Here is a 22,394-nt window from a genome sequence, read left to right as displayed (position 1 = left end):
ATATGCTATGGTCCCCACTCTAGTTGACAATTCCAAAAGTTTTTGTGTACTTGTTTGTTAGCTTTTTAAAAAAATAAAATTATGTCTGGTGAACCCACACATGCTGTATCAAAAGAAGTGCCACATGCCCCAGCTTCATCTGAAAAGTAAAGTATCCATTATGCTTCGTTGTCAGCTATGTTCAACCTGTTACACAGCATTACAAATCAAGAACTGTTCAAAAAGCACCTCTGCAATCAAAGTAGCCACTATGAAAAATACATATGATTTTCATCACAAAGGGAGGTATCTTGCGCTACCACCAAATCAACACCGTTTGCTGTCAGCAAAAGATAAATGGGACACAAAGGAGGACACTGGTAAGTCCATGAAGAATGCATTGTACATACTGTGGTATGCCAAATGGCACGTGTCCAGCTGAAGCGATGCTGAACAATGAAAAGATCAAGCCCATAACCTTAGCCGTTGTCAAGTTACGCTTGTCTGAAGGCGTCAGTCGGTTACTCAGTCAGTCACTAGAAAAATCCATTTAATAATTTTTTTTTAATTTCTTAGCAACTTGTTGAAAGCATTTTGGGTCTATCCAAAGGCTTGTTTGGGTTTAGTGAATGTTTCATAGGGCAGAGGTTGTATTCATCACAGTGGATTTGTTTTATTTCATGATAATGATTTATACCTACGTATGTATCTCTTCTTTTTAATGTCAAATACAGTATGTAGCCATGTTTCTTCAGTGCCATAACTCCTTGCAAAAATTGACAGTCTTTAACTTGTAATTGATAGTCTCAAGCATGGAATGTGTTACTGTTTGACACAGCTTGGCACAGCTTCAAGTTATAATGTTTTGGGATCTCCAAATGATGACGAAGTGCCAATTTTGAAGCAGTAATGGTCTGAGACTGTGTGTCTGAGTCTGTAGCTAAACAAGAGTCTTGCAGGGAGCTTAATAAAGAACTACTAATCCAATTTTGAATTTCTCTATGCCTGACTTGAAATTTGCACTTTGTTATACTGAACCATTTGAGCAATTTGGAATCAAAAAAAGTTCAAACTGTTAGTGTTGTATCTTTACCACCACCCAGTTGAACACAACATGGCACACTCTAATTAATACACACTAGACACACACACATGCGTACATTCCAATGTGTATTTATATAACACTCCTCCCCTCTAAGAAAAAAAAAGTACACAATCTAAGAGAGAGAAAAAAATGGAGGATTTAAATAATGTAAATACAGTGTGTGTGTGTGTGTGTGTGTGTGTGTGTGTGTGTGTGTGTGTGTGTGTGTGTGTGTGTGTGTGTGTGTGTGTGTGTGTGTGTGTGTGTGTGTGTGTGTGTGTGTGTGTGTGTGTGTGTGTGTGTGTGTGTGTGTGTGTGTGTGTGTGTGTGGAGTAGTAACAGTTATGTCTGGTTACGGCAGTTCCTCAATTAATCGACGTGGTTTGGGGACGTACTGAAATTGTTCCTGGTGTGGTACTCATGGCTTCGTCAGACTCCTCTTCTTCGACCACCACCAATGGTATAGGGTCGTCAGCATCAGCTACACCACTGTCAGGTACCAGGACTTCTTGCTGTGGTTGCATACCTAGGCGAGGTTTCAAATGATCAATGTGAGCTTGTCTGGTGTACCCATCAACATTAACTTTATAGGCTAGGGGACCCAACTTTTGTACTATGTCAGCAGGAACCCACTTGCTAGTTGCTGACGGCCGCAAGTCTCAAAGATATACTGCTTGTCCTGGCTCAAAAGTACGGGGTGAGTGACTTCCAACATGCTCCTCTGTGGCAACAGCCATTCTTTGTGACAAACATGGATGCACCAATGACAGCCGTGTCCTAGGTGCACAGCCAAGCAGGATCTCTGCTGGAGTGAGGCCCGTTACTGAGTGAGGGGTATTACGGTAACTAGCTAAAAACTTGGCAATTTTTAATTCAATTGTGTCCAGTTTGCTAGCCTTGTTCAAGGCTTGCTTCACTGACCTAACCATGTTTTCTGCCAACCCATTGGATGAGGGGTGGTATAGCGGCACTCTACGATGAGTGATACCATTGCTGGTCATGAAGTGGCAAAATTCTGTAGATGCAAATGGTGGTCCATTGTCCGACACCAGTGTCACTGGAAGCCCATGGGTTGCAAATACACGCCTTAACTTATCAGCAGTTTGTTTTGCAGAAGTTGAAGCCACCACAAACACCTCTGGCCATTTAGAGAAAGCATCCACAGCAACCAAAAGCAACCAGTTCTTTCATTGGGCATGATCAACATGTATACGTTCCCAAGGACCATGTGGGACTAACCAGGGGTGTGCAGGTGCAGTAGAGGGGGCAGAAGCTGATAAAGAGCACTGTTGACACTTCTTAGCTAGACTCTCAATAGCAAAGTTAAGTTGGGGCCACCACACATAACTCCTGGCCAACGCTTTCATGCGGCACACACCCACATGATTACTGTAAAGTTCATCCAGAAGCTGTGCATGAAACACAGTTGGAATCACTACTCTGCTGCCCCAGAGAAAACAACCATCTACCACTGTAAGATCATTTCTCCTATTGTAATATGGTAGGAGTGGTTCATCTCTCTTACTTGGCCATCTGCCATGCTGTACCGCTTTAATGACTATGGAAAGTGTTTTGTCTCGTTGCGATGCCTTAGCAATCTGTGGGTAACTGCTCTGTGTCCACAACCACATGCACCTGCTCAGCCCCATCACATTCTTCAGTAGCACTGGGTAATCTGGATAAACAGTCCGCGCCGTGGTTTGCGTACCTGGTGTATGTTCAACCTTGTATTGGTATGCACTCAAGACCAGTGCCCAACATTGCATCCTTGCAGCTGCAAGGGGGGGTATACCCTCTTTCCCACCTAATATCTTACACAATGGTCTATGGTCTGTCACTAATGTGAAACCTCTCCCATACAGGTATTGATGGAACCTACGGACCCCAAAAATGATTGCCTATGCTTCTCGCTCAATCTGGGCATAATTCTGTTCTGGCCCTGTTAATTTCCAAGATGCATAAGCTATTGGTCGGACACCACCATTCTGCATTACATGGGCCAGGTATGCTCCCAGTCCGTAAGCCACAGAATAGCTTTATGGGCTTCTTCACATCATAGTGAACAAGCATACTTCCTTCACACAAAAGTTGTTTTGCTGCCACAAACGCCTTTTGGTGCTGTGCTTTCCAAACCCACTGATTATTCTTGCGCAGCAATTGGTGGAGCGGGTGTAAGGTGTGGGACAGTGCTGGGATGAATTTGGAATTGTAAGTGACCATTCCCAGGAATGACTGTAATTCTTGTCTATTCTGGGGGGCAGGGGCCTCCTGTATCACTCTTACATGGCTCTGTGTTGGCTTAATTCCTTCGCTGGAAATGAGGTGCCCCAAAAATTCTAGTTCATTCTGAAAAAACACATTTTGCTTTGTTCAGGCGTAACCCATATTCACGAATTCTACCTAATACTTGATGTAGGTTTGCCTCATGCTCAATGCGAGTACGACCCATAACCAGAATGTCATCAATAAAATAAACTACGCCTGGAATCCCGTGGAGAACTTGGGCCATGGCTTTTTGCCAAAGTGCTGGGGTTGTGGATATCCCAAAGGGAAGCCTAGTATGTTGGAATAGTCCAATGTGTGTATTGATGGTGAGGAGGGGTCGGCTACTGTCTGGTACTCGCATCTGTTTGTAAGCCCGAGCGAGGTCTAATTTGGAAAAGGATTCCCCATTGGCCAGCGTACTAAACATTTCCTCTGGGGTGGGCAAGGGGTACACCTGTGGTGAGATTACAGGGTTCACAGACACCTTGAAGTCCCCACAAATATGAATTCCCCCATCCCTCTTATTAACAACAACAATTGGTGCAGCCCACTCACTTTGCTCTACTGCAACTAGCTCCCCTTCATCAACCTGAGCCTGTAGTGCTGCCTCCACCTTCTCCTTTAGGGCGAACGGTACTGATCGGTGGCGATGAAACTTTGGAACAACTGAAAGGTCAACAGTGATGGAAGCCTCAATACCTTTTAGTAGACCCAACTCTTCTCTGAAAATGTCTGCATAGTCACTAAGAATAGATTGTGATGACAGGGTTCCAATACATGGCTTGCCGTTCCAGGTAGCCCGCTTCAGCAACTCAGGCACATCAAATTTAAGCAGATACATCCAGTCTCTGCCAAATAGTGGATATCGTGTAGAGACATCCACTACTATGAAAGTCACTTGAATTTCACAGTCATTCACTTGTACATTAACTTGGCACTCCCCCTTTACCACCAAGGGTGTCTGGTCATATTGCCGCAAGGTGACTGTGCTTGGAAGAAGACTGCAAGCTGCTGATAGTTGATTCTGGAACAAGTTCCATGGAATGGCGGAACATTCAGCTCCAGAGTCCACTTCCATGTCAATAGCAACACTGTTGATCTTCACATTTACAATAAATTTGTGGTGAGGGTCAGAGAGTTGACAAATGTTCAAGTGTCCTTCAGTTCCACTGCTCTCAACATAGTACTCTCCAATCTCATCTTCATCTAACTCTTCATTATCTTCTAGTTTATGTAGTTTGCTACTGGTTTTCCCTGGCTTGCTTGTTCTATCAGCCTTCTGTTTGGCTCAACACACTCGGGCCACATGTCCCAGCTTCTGAAAGAAACGACACTTCGTATTGCAAAATCTGCAAGAACTAGCAAAATGACCGTGACCCCCACAACGGTAACAGACTGCTTTGGAGGCAACAGAATTGGTATTTCCCTCACTTGTAGTGATTGGCTGTGGTTTGCCAGTTTGCATACTATCAGACTCCTTTGTAACAGCCTCAATCGCTCGAGCTCTCTGCAATGCTAATTCTGTAGTTAAGTTTGCTTGACATAGTAGTTCTTGCTGGCACTTGGGGTCATTGAGCCCACAAACAAACTGGTCCTTTATCGCTGTCTCTAGGTATGCACCAAAATTGCAGGTTTTCGCAAGGGCACGTAATTCAGCAATGAAGTCAGTAGCAGATTCGCACTCACGCTGGTTCTGTTTAAAGAATTTAAACCTTTCTGCTATTTCAATCATCTTGGGACGAAAATGTCCGGTGAGACGTTCCAGTATACCCTCCAGCAAAAGTTCACCCACTGGTATATAGGGTTCGCCAACACCTTGAGTTTAGCGAAGGTTGTTTGGCCCAACAACGTGAGAAATATAGCCTTCTTGCGGTCGTCCCCTTCGCCCAGTCTAATGTTATTGGCCACACAATAGAACTCAAAACGTTCGTAGAAGTCCTCCACTGATTCTTTCCGAGGGTCAAACTCTCTGATACTGCCGTGCGCCATCCTCGTCGCCAAAATGTTGTATCGTTACCACCACCCAGTTGAACACAACATGGCACACTCTAATTAATACACACTAGACACACGCATGCGTACATTCCAATGTGTATATATATAAAAGTTAGTAAAAGCTGAGTCAGGTAGTCAGTCACACAAGGCAAAGGTGGTTTCCATTGTAGCACTGTATGTATACTGTGCACCTTTGTTTGTTTTGAGCAAGTATCTGCTGAGATGAGGTACATCTAATGAACTAAGCAAGGTAGGTAGTGTAGTTTTCGTGATGTCTCAATATTGCAGTCTGTGTTTAAGTATGTAACTGGGACAGTTCAGTATAAGTAGTTAACCACTCACGGAAGTCACTATTTGTACGTAAAAGTGATGATATGTAAAAACCACTACTTTATGTCCACCTTATTAATATAAGAAACACCATTAACTTGCACAGCTGTCTATAATGGATGATTCATGGTAGTTTGTACTGGTCGGTATATGAAATTTTGTCTAGTTTACTTCATATATGGCTGCCTGGTTGCTTAGGTTTATACTTAAGACTTTTCTACTGTTCAAACCATTATGCTTGAATGTGTTCTTTCTTCAACAAGTATTTCAAGGTTCTCAATGCATGTATTTCAACTAGCTGTGTTTTCTAACACACATCAGTACTGTGATAGGTACTTTGGAAAACCCATTGGAAGACTTGCGAGTGTCTTTGAGACCTTTGTAAAATTTCTCTAACTCCGTCAACAGCAATTGCTTGTATTGTTAGTACTTTGTCCAGCTCAAGTTAGATGCTTTTGAAATGTAGGATTTGTGATCCTAGCATTTTGTTTACAGGATGTTTCATAATTACAGTGCCATGTGCTCCAGATTTGTTAGTTGGTATTTGCCTTCAAATTGTTTCAGCTCAGATTCTAAATGTTCCCTTATGGGTAACCCTAGCTCCTTTATATCTTCATGAGCATGGAACCTCTCTGATGTCATCCTTTTAAAGAATGTGAAATTCTGGTGTGTTCCTATAGTCTACGATTACTGAGTAAGATTGCTTTCTGTTTTGCTTCATTACTGGTGGGTATTGATAGCAAAATAAACTGGCATTTGTACTCTGTATGTCCATGCATTGTAACAGCATTGAGTTTAACTATACCACAAGTAAAAGTTATGCATGGTATCAGGTTTATGACATTATTTTGTTATGTGCAGAATAAAGTTTAGTATGAATACATACTGTGTAGCTTTACTTTCTTCTACAATTTATAGATTCATTGCCAGATGCTACTAATCAAGAGTGCAATGTCACTACACAGTTGCGTCAAGACCTTACAGCACTGGAAAATCAAGTCAGTGAGTTGCAAACTCAGGAGTCTAGCCACAGAGTCAGCAGTGAACAGATAGCTGCCATTAATGCCACTGTCAATAAACTTCATCAAGATGCAAATGAGACAGAGAAAAAGATTACAACAGTTGAAGAAATGGCAAAATCAAATATGGAAGCCATTCAAAGGATGGATACCAATGTGTTTAATGCCTTCCAAAAGGCACTGGATGTGCAAAAAAAATATGAACATCTCCAGCATCAGTTGTTATTCACACAAAACCAGCTATCTCTCACTCAACAACAGTTGTTGGGGCTACAGTCAATGATGACCTCTAGTAGGTTATGGGTTGTCTCACATGATCAGTTTACAATTGGAAAGGAAATTGGTAGAGGAGCTTGGGCTACTGTCCATGAGGCTACATTCCGAGGAGCCACTGTTGCTGTTAAGTGTCTTCATGATGTGATCACTTCTATTGAAACAAAGGAGTTGTTCAAACGAGAGATGGAAATGGCACTCATATGTCAACATGAGAATATTGTCACTTTCTTAGGAGCTACAATGGAAGGTGCTCCAGTAATCTTAATGGAACTGATGGATGTTAACTTGAGAAAAGCTTATGAGCAAAGACGTATCCTTGATCACCAAGTGCTAGGTATTCTCTATGATGTTGCTAAAGCACTTCATTTCTTACACACCAGACCAGATCCAATAATCCATCGTGATGTGAGTAGTGCCAATGTGTTGCTAAAGGTACTCTACAATGGTGAGTGGCTGGCCAAACTGGGAGACTTGGGTACTGCTAAGATACAACAACAAACAGCCACTGCAGGTCCTGGAGCTATAGCTTACGGAGCCCCTGAGACTGGTAACCCTGACATGCATTCCCCTAAAATGGATGTGTACAGTTTTGGTATCCTTATTCTAGAAACTCTGACCAGAACCCATCCATTTCAAAAAGTAAATATCCTGAAAGCACAGGTCCAACAACAATATCCACAGTCTCATCAACTGGTCACCAGTTGTACCAAACAACAGTCAAGTGACAGACCTACAATGTATGATCTTCTTGTACAGTTGGATGGAATTGCTGCTACTGCTAAGTAAAAATTTTTTGCCTGAAACACACAATTTTAAATATTTTTCATTGTTAGTGTATACATTATTATCACATACGTTTACAGAATGTTGTACTTAAAGTTTAGATTTAGGTTTACTGTTTTCTATAATTATGCTTTTAGTTTTCTCTATAATGCAACCTAGCTTATAGCCTACTTTTGTACTATAACATGTATGATGAATATAGATGTTCAAACAAGTTACTTAAATGCTATCTCTGAAATTCCCGGTCAGCATGAACCAGGATTACTGTGCTAGTCAAAACAAGGAGCTGGAAAAAGCACTGCATGAGTCCTGGTCTGGGAGTTTTTCTACATTTAATGTACTATGTTGCTGGCTCTCTGCTTCATAGGCTTTAACCTTTTTGCAGGTCCCTATAGGGACAGTGAATAATAATAAAGATGATGATAGCATAATATTATGCATGTTTGTCTTCCACATGTTCATTGGTACGCCCTTCTATAGTAGTTTACCTTTAAGCCTTTTGATAAAAACAGCAGCATCACACTGATGGTCAGAAACATCTAAACATGCTACATATAGGAGGTCTTTCAGTACCTAATTAAATAATGATTACCACCAACAGATACATGTAGTACTGGTGAACAAGCTTGGTTCTCATGGCAAAAGAACTCTGATTCTGAACTTTAGTAGAGATAGTGCAGCTTCTCTTTGCTAACACTTTTTCCTTACAGTAAAGAGATTGCAGACCATGAAGCAGTGGAAAATATTTGAAATGCAGAAAGACTTTTGGCCAAAACAGTTTCAAGCTTTTGTTAAAGAATAATAGAACAATTGAAAGTAAGAAGGTAATAGTCATTCACCTCAACTAGTTCAAGCTGTTCAAACACGTCACTCAACTAGCAGATCGGTGCTATATTTGTCAAAATCTTTTTTTATCACACTAGTCAGAGAGAGAACAACAGAACATCTTTACCATAGTTTGAACTATTGGTGTTTGGTCATGATGATGTATGTTAATCTCAGATAACATGGTCATGATGCTGCTGGCATGGTATGCAGTCCAAGATACATTATAATTATGAAGATTATAATCACATGTACAGGAACCAAGAAAATGCTGTTTTCACACATCTTTATAATACCTGAGTGGAAATTGACCAGTTTTGCTGTTGAAACTTCCTTGAGGTAGGGCACCTCATACCATGGAACCTCGGGAAGTATTATACTACAGTGAATTGATGGATACCTTCAACAATTGACTAGTCTTTCAATCACTAGATTGTACACACCATGATTAATTAGTAGTAGTTAAGATCTAATCCAAAACAGCCAAGCTGTAAAAAAAGAGTGCAGCCCTGAGAAAGGCTATGGTAAAAAAAGATGTGAAATCCAATGTGGCGGCCAAGAAATGGCTGTGATGGTAGGTTAATGGTAAAAATTTTAATAGTGACAATTCAGGTGAATTTTGTGCCAAGACCAAGCGGCACCAAATTCACCTGAATTGTTGTTATTAAAATTTTTACCATTAACCTACCATCACAGCCATTTCTTGGCCGCCACCTTGGATTTCACATCTTTTTTCACCATAGCCTTTCTCAGGGCTGCACTCTTTTTTTACAGCTTGGCTGTTTTGGATTAGATTTCACTTCTTTTTGTATTTGTATACCCCAAAGCCGGCCTATGGCTGGCTTTAGGGCTTTTTAACCTGTCATTTTTTCTTTACTACAGGAAGAAGAAAAGATGAAGCAGGATGATTTCTTTGTAGCTGACCTCTCTGCAAGGTGATCCTTCTAGCTGATCTCTCTACCGGATGACTTGCTTGTAGCTGAACTCTCTACAGGGTGATTTGTTTGTAGCTGAACTCTCTACAAGGTAACTTCTTCTAGCTGATCTTTCTACAGGGTGATTTGTTTGTCTCTACAGGGCAATTTGTCTGCTGCTGAACTCTCTACATGGTAGTTTCTTTGTAGCTGAACTCTCTACAATGTAACTTCTTCTAGCTGAACTCTCTACAGGGTAACTTGTTTCTAGCTGAACTCTCTACAGGGTGATTTGTTTGTAGCTGAACTCTCTACAAGGTAACTTCTTCTAGCTGATCTTTCTACAGGGTGATTTGTTTGTCTCTACAGGGCAATTTGTTTGCAGCTGAACTCTCTACATGGTAGTTTCTTTGTAGCTGAACTCTCTACAATGTAACTTCTTCTAGCTGAACTCTCTACAGGGTAACTTGTTTCTAGCTGAACTCTCTACAGGGTGATTTGTTTGTAGCTGAACTCTCTACAAGGTAACTTCTTCTAGCTGATCTTTCTACAGGGTGATTTGTTTGTAGCTGAATTCTCTACAGGGCAATTTGTTTGCAGCTGAACTCTCTACATGGTAGTTTCTTTGTAGCTGAACTCTCTACAATGTACTTTCTTCTAGCTGAACTCTCTACAGGGTGACTTGTTTGTAGCTGAATCCTCTACAGATTGATGTGTTTGTAACTGAACTCTCTACAAGGTAACTTCTTCTAGCTGATCTTTCTACAGGGTGGTTTGTTTGTCTCTACAGGTCAATTTGTTTGCAGCTGAACTCTCTACATGGTAGTTTCTTTGTAGCTGAACTCTCTACAATGTAACTTCTTCTAGCTGAACTCTCTACAGGGTAACTTGTTTCTAGCTGAACTCTCTACAGGGTGATTTGTTTGTAGCTGAACTCTCTACAAGGTAACTTCTTCTAGCTGATCTTTCTACAGGGTGATTTGTTTGTAGCTGAATTCTCTACAGGGCAATTTGTTTGCAGCTGAACTCTCTACATGGTAATTTCTTTGTAGCTGAACTCTCTACAATGTGACTTCTTCTAGCTGAACTCTCTACAGGGTGACTTGTTTCTAGCTGATCTCTCTACAGTGTAACTTGTTTCTAGCTGAACTCTCTACAGGTTGATTTGTGTGTAGCTGAACTCTCTACAAGGTAACTTCTTCTAGATGATCTTTCTACAGGGTGATTTGTTTGTAGCTGAATTCTCTACAGGGCAATTTGTTTGCAGCTGAACTCTCTACATGGTAGTTTCTTTGTAGCTGAACTCTCTACAATGTGACTTCTTCTAGCTGAACTCTCTACAGGGTAACTTGTTTCTAGCTGAACTCTCTACAGGGTGATTTGTTTGTAGCTGAACTCTCTACAAGGTAACTTCTTCTAGCTGATCTTTCTACAGGGTGATTTGTTTGTAGCTGAATTCTCTACAGGGCAATTTGTTTGCAGCTGAACTCTCTACATGGTAGTTTCTTTGTAGCTGAACTCTCTACAATGTACCTTCTTCTAGCTGAACTCTCTACAGGGTGATTTGTTTGTAGTTGAACCATCTACAGGGTGATTTGTTTGTAGCTGAACTCTCTACAAGGTAACTTCTTCTAGCTGATCTTTCTACAGGGTGATTTGTTTGTCTCTACAGGGCAATTTGTTTGCAGCTGAACTCTCTACATGGTAGTTTATTTGTAGCTGAACTCTCTACAATGTAACTTCTTCTATCTGAACTCTCTACAGGGTAACTTGTTTCTAGCTGAACTCTGTACAGGGTGATTTGTTTGTAGCTGAACTCTCTACAAGGTAACTTCTTCTAGGTAATCTTTCTACAGGGTGATTTGTTTGTAGCTGAATTCTCTACAGGGCAATTTGTTTGCAGCTGAACTCTCTACATGGTAGTTTCTTTGTAGCTGAACTCTCTACAATGTAACTTCTTCTAGCTGAACTCTCTACAGGGTGACTTGTTTGTAGCTGAACCCTCTACAGGTTGATGTGTTTGTAACTGAACTCTCTACAAGGTAACTTCTTCTAGCTGATCTTTCTACAGGGTGGTTTGTTTGTCTCTACAGGGCAATTTGTTTGCAGCTGAACTCTCTACATGGTAGTTTCTTTGTAGCTGAACTCTCTACAATGTAACTTCTTCTAGCTGAACTCTCTACAGGGTAACTTGTTTCTAGCTGAACTCTCTACAGGGTGATTTGTTTGTAGCTGAACTCTCTACAAGGTAACTTCTTCTAGCTGATCTTTCTACAGGGTGATTTTTTTGTAGCTGAATTCTCTACGGGGCAATTTGTTTGCAGCTGAACTCTCTACATGGTAGTTTCTTTGTAGCTGAACTTTCTACAATGTGACTTCTTCTAGCTGAACTCTCTACAGGGTGACTTGTTTCTAGCTGATCTCTCTACAGTGTAACTTGTTTCTAGCTGAACTCTCTACAGGTTGATTTGTGTGTAGCTGAACTCTCTACAAGGTAACTTCTTCTAGATGATCTTTCTACAGGGTGATTTGTTTGTAGCTGAATTCTCTACAGGGCAATTTGTTTGCAGCTGAACTCTCTACATGGTAGTTTCTTTGTAGCTGAACTCTCTACAATGTGACTTCTTCTAGCTGAACTCTCTACAGGGTAACTTGTTTCTAGCTGAACTCTCTACAGGGTGATTTGTTTGTAGCTGAACTCTCTACAAGGTAACTTCTTCTAGCTGATCTTTCTACAGGGTGATTTGTTTGTAGCTGAATTCTCTACAGGGCAATTTGTTTGCAGCTGAACTCTCTACATGGTAGTTTCTTTGTAGCTGAACTCTCTACAATGTACCTTCTTCTAGCTGATCTCTCTACAGGGTGACTTGTTTGTAGTTGAACCCTCTACAGGGTGATTTGTTTGTAGCTGAACTCTCTACAAGGTAACTTCTTCTAGCTGATCTTTCTACAGGGTGATTTGTTTGTCTCTACAGGGCAATTTGTTTGCAGCTGAACTCTCTACATGGTAGTTTCTTTGTAGCTGAACTCTCTACAATGTAACTTCTTCTATCTGAACTCTCTACAGGGTAACTTGTTTCTAGCTGAACTCTCTACAGGGTGATTTGTTTGTAGCTGAACTCTCTACAAGGTAACTTCTTCTAGATAATCTTTCTACAGGGTGATTTGTTTGTAGCTGAATTCTCTACAGGGCAATTTGTTTGCAGCTGAACTCTCTACATGGTAGTTTCTTTGTAGCTGAACTCTCTACAATGTAACTTCTTCTAGCTGAACTCTCTACAGGGTGACTTGTTTGTAGCTGAACCCTCTACAGGTTGATGTGTTTGTTACTGAACTCTCTACAAGGTAACTTCTTCTAGCTGATCTTTCTACAGGGTGATTTGTTTGCCTCTACAGGGCAATTTGTTTGCAGCTGAACTCTCTACATGGTAGTTTCTTTGTAGCTGAACTCTCTACAATGTGACTTCTTCTAGCTGAACTCTCTACAGGGTAACTTGTTTCTAGCTGAACTCTCTACAGGGTGATTTGTTTGTAGCTGAACTCTCTACAAGGTAACTTCTTCTAGCTGATCTTTCTACAGGGTGATTTGTTTGTAGCTGAATTCTCTACGGGGCAATTTGTTTGCAGCTGAACTCTCTACATGGTAGTTTCTTTGTAGCTGAACTCTCTACAATGTGACTTCTTCTAGCTGAACTCTCTACAGGGTGACTTGTTTCTAGCTGATCTCTCTACAGTGTAACTTGTTTCTAGCTGAACTCTCTACAGGTTGATTTGTTTGTAGCTGAATTCTCTACAGGGCAATTTGTTTGCAGCTGAACTCTCTACATGGTAGTTTCTTTGTAGCTGAACTCTCTACAATGTAACTTCTTCTAGCTGAACTCTCTACGGGGTGACTTGTTTGTAGCTGAACCCTCTACAGGGTGATTTGTTTGTAGCTGAATTCTCTACAGGGCAATTTTTTTGCAGCTGAACTCTCTACATGGTAGTTTCTTTGTAGCTGAACTCTCTACAATGTAACTTCTTCTAGCTGAACTCTCTACAGGGTGACTTGTTTCTAGCTGATCTCTCTACAGTGTAACTTGTTTCTAGCTAAACTCTCTACAGGGTGATTTGTTTGTCTCTACAGGGCAATTTGTTTGCAGCTGAACTCTCTACAAGGTAACTTCTTCTAGCTGATCTTTCTACAGGGTGATTTGTTTGTCTCTACAGGGCAATTTGTTTGCAGCTGAACTCTCTACATGGTAGTTTCTTTGTATCTGAACTCTCTACAATGTAACTTCTTCTAGCTGAACTCTCTACAGGGTAACTTGTTTCTAGCTGAACTCTCTACAGGGTGATTTGTTTGTAGCTGAACTCTCTACAAGGTAACTTCTTCTAGATGATCTTTCTACAGGGTGATTTGTTTGTAGCTGAATTCTCTACAGCGCAATTTGTTTGCAGCTGAACTCTCTACATGGTAGTTTCTTTGTAGCTGAACTCTCTACAATGTGACTTCTTCTAGCTGAACTCTCTACAGGGTGACTTGTTTCTAGCTGATCTCTCTACAGTGTAACTTGTTTCTAGCTGAACTCTCTACAGGGTGATTTGTTTGTAGCTGAACTCTCTACAAGGTAACTTCTTCTAGATGATCTTTCTACAGGGTGATTTGTTTGTAGCTGAATTCTCTACAGGGCAATTTGTTTGCAGCTGAACTCTCTACATGGTAGTTTCTTTGTAGCTGAACTCTCTACAATGTAACTTCTTCTAGCTGAACTCTCTACAGTGTAACTTGTTTCTAGCTGAACTCTCTACAGGGTGATTTGTTTGTAGCTGAACTCTCTACAAGGTAACTTCTTCTAGATGATCTTTCTACAGGGTGATTTGTTTGTAGCTGAATTCTCTACAGGGCAATTTGTTTGCAGCTGAACTCTCTACATGGTAGTTTCTTTGTAGCTGAACTCTCTACAATGTAACTTCTTCTAGCTGAACTCTCTACAGGGTGACTTGTTTCTAGCTGATCTCTCTACAGGGTGACTTGTTTCTAGCTGAACTCTCTACAGGGTGATTTGTTTGTAGCTGAACTCTTTGCATGATTGTTTCTTTGTAACTGAACTCTCTACAATGTGACTTCTTCTAGCTGATCTCTCTACAGGATGACTTGTTTCTAACTGAACTCTCTATACACTGTTAAAACGAGGTGTTACAGGTACACCCATCGTAAAGGTGTTCATGTACAGCCATGGCATTTACAACACCCTAGGGGAGTATTGTAGCACTTGGGGTGTTGTTGAACACCACAAATGTCATTTTACTCCCCAATAATAGCTAAGCCACTGTAAGGGTGTTTGCCTACACCTAGGTATATTGAAACCCACAATTGGATGCTTCTATTGAAAATTACCTTATAAGTACAGTTTGCTAACTTCTATAAGAGTGACTTGGAAACAACTATGTGGTAAGTATAAGGTGTTGCAAATATATTATTGCGTACTGCTAATGTGCTTTGTTGTTGGTAGTCATTGAGTATAAATTGAAATCAACATGAAGGTTACTGGAATGCTATAGCAAGCCTACATTTCTTTTCAACAAAATGCCACCATGGAGAGCACTAGAACACCTTTATAGCTATTCCTAGAACACCCTTAGGGAGTGTTGCAATGCCCTTGTAACACCTTTTAGTTGCTCCTATAGCACCCCTGGGGAGTACTACAACTCCCTTCAAAGGAGTTTAATTTAAACAGCAGTTAGAACTCCCCCAAAGGTGATTGGATTACACCCTATTTTTAACAGTGTAGCGTGATCTGTTCATAGCGGAACTTTCTACTGGATGATTTGTTTGCAGCTAAACTCTTTGCATGATTGTTTCTTTGTAACTGAACTCTCTACAAGGTAACTTCTTCTAGCTGATCTCTCTACAGGGCAATTTGTTTGTGGCTGAATTCTCTACAGGATGATTTATTTGAGCTGAACTCTCTACATAATGGCTTCTTTGTAGCTGAACTCTCTATTAGGTACCTTCTTCTAGCTGATCTGACTACAGGGTGACTTGTTTGTAGCTGAATTCCCTACAGAATAACTTGCAATGTAATATAACTGTGTAAATTATACATGCAGCTGAATGCTTTATTAGGGTGACTGTTCTATTAGAGTATCTCGATCTCGCATTTGCTGCACGTAGTTGCCTTTCGAATCATAACTCAGTGATTTGTAATCCGATTCTTCTGTACTACTGCAAGAACTTTCTATGATGATTATTTCAGCTACATACTGATTTTCAGTTCATTGCTCTAAGCGGTTTGCCTGGTAGACACGAAAACTAATAGTTTTTTTATTCATAAAAATCGATCGCGTAATTTTGACACAGGTTGGGTTTTGTGTCATATCTCCATGGTCTTTATCCCGATTCCTTTCAAACAACAAAAAGGCACTCCTACGATGGTTGCTCCATCTACATATCAATTGTCAACTGATTCCTCCAAGGGGTTTACCCTGTAGGCGTGACAGACCTTCGACCTTATTTTACGCAAATAATCGGTAATAACTCCGTGAATGTTCATCGGACTCCTACCAAAGTTGGTACGGAGATCCGCCGTAATGAGCCCTTTAAGTGTGCCAAATTTCAGCCCAATCCGAGCACGCATTTGTGTTTTATGGCGAATTTTGCGAAGTGTGCGAAATGAAGATGAAGAAAAAAACGAAGAAATTAAAACGAAATTTTGTTCGCTCGTATCTCGGAAATGGCTGGACCGATTTTCTTCAAATTTGGTATGTAGACTCCCCTAACTGGGCGGCACGTCTCTAGCAAATTTGGTTCCAATCGGATAAGGGATCACAGAGCTACATAGGTGTGAAAATTGCATTTTCTTTCTTCCTGTCAATATACTCACGGTGTGGCGCGCTGGCTTCTTGGGCCGCACGACACACTACCGTGTGTCTTGATAATGAACTTGGAAGTGAAAATAAAATTAGTGTTTGTAATATTGCCACTCAAAAACAGCCATGCAGTACTGTTCGCATAGATTTCATTCTTTTTGTATTTTTATATGGCCCCAAAGCCCACCATGATTTGATGCTTTTTGTTCACACACATCCACACGTCTTCTTATCTACAAACAGAATCATGACGATTGTCTTGTTATAGAGCATAAATTTTATTTGAATAATATTGTAACACTCTAAGAGAGTGCACATTTTTAAGACTTTTAATACAACACATAGATTGCTAGAATAATTGTGACCCGGTCTGCAAAAGGGGTCTTATAGCCTTTTCAACTGCATGAACTTGGCAACTTTTAACTTGACTTGTGAATGTGATATCACCCTGCAATTTGGTCTCCCTATACCCCTAACGTAGCACTACAGCATGGTGTAATGTGAAGGTGATAGGTTGAACACATGAGGAGTTATGATTAGTCACATTTGACAACTTGGATAGGCTAAAAGATCCCTTTTCACAGACCGGGTCACAATTATTGGCATGCGTTACATACTAGCTTAGTAAAATTGAACTAGGACTACAGTATATACGGTAGGAATTTAAGTGAGCTGAGCAGCTAACAGCAGTAGTTCAGCAGTTAATTAAGGGTTTTGTTGCTAGTGTGTGTGTGTAGATCCTTGGTTTGAGCCATGGGTATATTTTCAGTGTTTTTCAGTTCTTGATGATTGTTCTATTCTAGTAGAATATTTCAACTCTGTGATTATGTGCTCATCAATTTAACTTTGTAGCTGTCACTGCAGCTCCTTTTTAACCACAAAAGTTGGAGCTATGATGGTTAACCCAGAGGTGGATCCAGGAGCTGGCAAGGGGAGGGGCGCAAACAAGTTCAGATCCACACCATTAAAATTGCATTACTGTGCATCTTTTCTACCTGTATTTGCCATGCACTGTTTGTACATGCCCCATTAGTAGGTTGTCCCGTTGGTGATTGTACTTGGTTGTATTTGCACCGGTTCTAGTAATAGTTATACAACCAAGTAGTAAAGATAATCTAATCCAAAACAGCCAAGCTGTAAAAAATAGTGCGGCCCTCAAAAAGGCTATGGTGAAAAAAGATGTGAAATCCAAGGTGGCGGTCAAGAAATGGCTGTGATGGTAGGTTAATGGTAAAAATTTTAATAACAACAATTCAGGTGAATTTTGGTGCCACTTGGTCTTGGCACCAAATTCACCTGAATTGTCGTTATTAAAATTCTTTAAAGCTATACAGTGATACGTGAGGGGTAAGACATGATTCAGAATCTTGTTGATCATGTCAGAAATCTTAACAGGAATCTAGAGAATCTTGGAATCTAGAATCTCTTAAATAATTTCATTCCTCCATAAAATATAGTAAAGCTCCGCATTCTGTCACGTGAACTGCTGGCGAATGGGTGTGGTAAGGGAAATTACATTACCATATTATGTAGCTAATAGCTTCAGCGGAATCCAGGAATCTGACTGGAATCTCAGAAGCATCTCGGAATCCTAAGAGAATTTCACTGAGATCCGGAATCTTGTTAACGAATTCTCGTGTGTCGTACCCCTAATTTTTATGTTTGTAACATCTCAAGTCTCCATGCCAGCTGCCAGTGGATTCATTCACGTAAATAAACAATACAAGAAAACATTAAAACATATGCCACGCTCTTTACAATACAGTTACATATAAAATACAACTAAACAATTTTGTCTTATGCAGCTGGCATGGTGAACATCCTTTGTGCATGTTGGTGTCAGGCAATCCAATATGTGCTTAATCTTTTTACCTTCACCTGGCGTAGCTAGGCTCTGGCTGGCTTGGCTGTCTTCCTTTATCTGGTTCATCTGGTTGCATACTCCTACAGTATTGTGTAGCTATCTCCTGCAAGTTGTATATGCATAACTATAGTGTGTCACCCATCACTGTGCCATTGCTACACCACTGATGAACCCTATGTAGCTCTAGTTGATGTTGATATACTGTGCTGTATATTAGCTAATAATTTTTATCTGATGATGTTGCCTATAATGTATTGCTGCATACAATACTGTAATAATGTATAGTTCTCTCCTGTATGTTTTGTATACATATACTTTGTACACATCACTGTGCCATTACCACACCAATGATGTACTGACACTTAGCTACTAGTGGCCTTTAGTTACGATGCCACTATTGTGTTATATCTGTCACTACTGTGACATATTGAGATGATTTGGGGATCGTGCCTTCACCACCTAATAGCCTCACCGGGGGGCTGTCACGTTGGTGTATGTACTTGGTTGTATGTGACGCGGTCCTAGAAATAATAAAAAAGTAATAATAATAAGTAACTCATGCAAGTTGTCATGATGATTTTTGTATTATAATAATGATTGCCAAGAGCAGGTGGCCGACTTAGGGTTGTGGGCTGGCAGATTGGATCCTCGAGAGGGTTGCCCATGGATGAAAGGCCAGACCCTAGATCGTAATGAAACAAGAAGAGATGATCACGAAGAGAACCACAGGAAGAACTTCTGTACAGGAGGGGACTTGTGCCCCTCCTGTGCCTTGTCCTGAGTATGATGTTAAACTGCTTGCATTGGGTCATCAAGTTAAAGCCTCATGACTTGATGTTACTTAACTACACTTCCTGTAAACATCATGCACATCTTATGACAACCATGTGATTTATGTATGTCCACTTGCCCTTACATGGTGTTGAGAATTTTGTATAAATGCATGTATGCTATTACCTGTTTCATGATTTGTCCAGACTACTGATAGCAGTTGTTTTAGTAGCAGCTGTATTTGTCGGAGTAATATTGACTACCCTTGCTCTTTACTCCACTGAATACTTCAATAATAATGTAATGTATGTGAAATGAATTACAGTATACAATTTAAAAATGGTATGACACTGTACAGTGGTACAGTACATAGATGTACACGTGTACTGTACTGATAACACAAGAACTTAGGTTATCAAGATTATTTAAAGTAGGAATCTAAAGCCTAAAGGGGTTTGCTTCAATTTTGTAAAACATTTTGTAGCAGCCAAGTCTCTCACCCTTTTCAACAGTAGCACTGAAGTAGCTGTGCTTTCAGGTTGCTGCTCGTACCAGAGTTGCTGCTGCTGCTTCTCATTTTTTTAAAGTATTCTACTGTCAATTTTTCAATCATCTATTAGCTTACAAGACTAGACTGACTTTCTCCTTTGTTCAAATGATCGATAATTTCAAGCTTGGCTTCCAATGACACACAAGTATGCTTTCTTTTCGTAGCCATATTATTTTTCACAAACAAATGACCCAAAATTTTTAGTGTACATAATATTATCTAATCCAAAACAGCCAAGCTGTAAAAAAACAGTGCGGCCATCAAAAAGGCTATGATGAAAAAAGATGTGAAATCCAAGGTGGCGGCCAAGAAATGGCTGTGATGATAGATTAATGGTAAAAATTTTAATAACGACAATTCAGGTGAATTTTTGTGCTGCTTGGTCTTGGCAAAAAATTCACCTAAATTGCTGTTATTAAAATTTTTACCATTAATCTACCATCACAGCCATTTCTTGGCCGCCACCTTGGATTTCACATCTTTTTTCACCATAGCCTTTTTGAGGGCCGCACTGTTTTTTTACAGCTTGGCTGTTTTGGATTAGATTTCATTTCTTTTTGTGTTTCTATACCCCAAAGCCGGCCATAGCGGCTTTGGGACTTTTTTAACCTGTCTTTTTTTTCTTAACCACAGGAAGAAGAAACGATGAAGCAGATGTACTTTAAATATTTCTGATTTTATCAGTAAATGTACAAATTATATATATATATATATATATATATATAATATATATAATACATATATTTATTACAGAACTCTCCATGGTGGTTTCTTTGTAACTGAACACTCTACAAGGTGACTTCTTCTTGCTGCTCTCTCTACAGGGTGAATTGTTTGTAGCTAAATAATCTACAAGGTAACTTCTTCTAGCTGATCTCTCTACAGGGCAATTTGTTTGTGGCTGAATTTTCTACAGGGTGATTTCTTTGAAGCTGAACTCTCTACATGGTGGTTTCTTTGTAACTGAACTCTCTGCAAGGTGACTCCTTCTAGCTGATCTTTCTACTGGGTGATTTGTTTGTAGCTGAACTCTCTACAGGTGATTTGTTTGCAGCTGAACTCTCTACATGATGGTTTCTTTGTAGCTGAACTCTCCACAAGGTAACTTCTTCTAGCTGATCTTTCTACAGGGTGATTTGTTTGTAGCTGAACTCTCTACATGATGGTTCTTTGTAGCTGAACTCTCTACAAGGTGACTCCTTCTAGCTGATCTTTCTACAGGGTGATTTGTTTGTAGCTAAACTCTCTACAAGGAAACTACTTCTAGCTAAACTCTCTACAGGTGATTTCTTTGCAGCTGAATTCTCTACATGGTGGTTTCTTTATAGCTGAACTCTCCACAAGGTAACTTCTTCTAGCTGATCTTACTACATGGTGATTTGTTTGTAGCTGAACTCTCTACAAGGAAACTTCTTCTAACTGATCTCTCTACAGAGAGATTTGTTTGTAGCCAAACTCTCTACAGGTGATTTCTTTGCAGCTGAACTCTCTACATAGTGGTTTCTTTGTAGCTGAACTCTCTACAAGGTAATTTCTTCTAGCTGATCTCTCTACAGGGAGTTTTGTTTGTAGCTGAACTCTCTACAGGTGATTTGTTTGCAGCTGAACTCTCTACATGATGGTTTCTTTGTAGCTGAACTCTCCACAAGGTAACTTCTTCTAGCTGATATTCTAGCTGATCTCTCTACAGGGAGATTTGTTTGTAGCTGAACTCTCTACATGATGGTTTCTTTGTAGCTGAACTCTCTACAGGTGATTTGTTTGCAGCTGAACTCTCTACATGATGGTTTCTTTGTAGCTGAACTCTCCACGACATAACTTCTTCTAGCTGATCTTTCTACTGGATGATTTGTTTGTAGCTGAACTCTCTACAGGTAATTTGTTTGCAGCTGAACTCTCTACATGATGGTTTCTTTGTAGCTGAACTCTCCACGACATAACTTCTTCTAGCTGATCTTTCTACTGGGTGATTTGTTTGTAGCTGAACTCTCTACAAGGAAACTTCTTCTAGCTGATCTCTCTACAAGGTAACTTCTTCTAGCTGAACTCTCTACAAGGAAACTTCTTCTAGCTGATCTCTCTACAGAGAGATTTGTTTGTAGCTGAACTCTCTACAGGTGATTTCTTTGCAGCTGAACTGTCTACATGGTGGTTTCTTTGTAGCTGAACTCTCTACAAGGTACTTTCTTCAAGCTGATCTCTCTACAGGGAGTTTTGTGTGTAGCTGAACTCTCTACAGGTGATTTGTTTGCAGCTGAACTCTCTACATGATGGTTTCTTTGTAGCTGAACTCTTCACAAGGTAACTTCTTGTAGCCGATATTCTAGCTGATCTCTCTACAGGGAGATTTGTTTGTAGCTGAACTCTCTACAGGTGATTTGTTTGCAGCTGAACTCTCTACATGGTGGTTTCTTTGTAGCTGAACTCTCCACAAGGTAACTTCTTCTAGCTGATCTTTCTACTGGGTGATTTATTTGTAGCTGAACTCTCTACAGGTAATTTGTTTGCAGCTGAACTCTCTACATGATGGTTTCTTTGTAGCTGAACTCTCCACAAGGTAACTTCTTCTAGCTGATCTTTCTACTGGGTGATTTGTTTGTAGCTGAACTCTCTACAAGGAAACTTCTTCTAGCTGATCTCTCTACAAGGTAACTTCTTCTAGCTGGTCTTTCTACATGGTGATTTGTTTGTAGCTGAACGCTCTACAGGTGATTTGTTTGCAGCTGAACTCTCTACATGATGGTTTCTTTGTAGCTGAACTCTCCACAAGGTAACTTCTTCTATCTGATCTCTCTACAGGGAGATTTGTTTGTAGCTGAACTCTCTACATGATGGTTTCTTTGTAGCTGAACTATCTACAAGGTAATTTCTTCTATCAAGAGTACAT

The 22,394-nt window shown here is 40.3% G+C and overlaps 1 protein-coding gene across 1 annotated transcript in view; it reads left to right on the top strand.

Annotated features, from left to right (window-relative positions):
• The window catches only part of LOC136264869 (probable serine/threonine-protein kinase drkD), an 87,851-nt gene extending 79,915 nt beyond the window's left edge, over nt 1-7,936 (top strand). Inside the window, exon 5 of the mRNA XM_066059631.1 lies at nt 6,572-7,936. Within this exon, the coding sequence (XP_065915703.1) occupies nt 6,572-7,734 (1,163 nt within the window). The 3' untranslated portion in view covers nt 7,735-7,936. The remainder of the gene's footprint in view (nt 1-6,571) is intronic.
• Nucleotides 7,937-22,394: the final 14,458 nt, after the last annotated feature.

This window comes from Dysidea avara, chromosome 8 (assembly GCF_963678975.1).
Source record: "Dysidea avara chromosome 8, odDysAvar1.4, whole genome shotgun sequence".
Classification (NCBI taxonomy): Eukaryota; Metazoa; Porifera; class Demospongiae; order Dictyoceratida; family Dysideidae; genus Dysidea; species Dysidea avara.
This window is presented reverse-complemented; position numbering and strand designations above follow the sequence as displayed.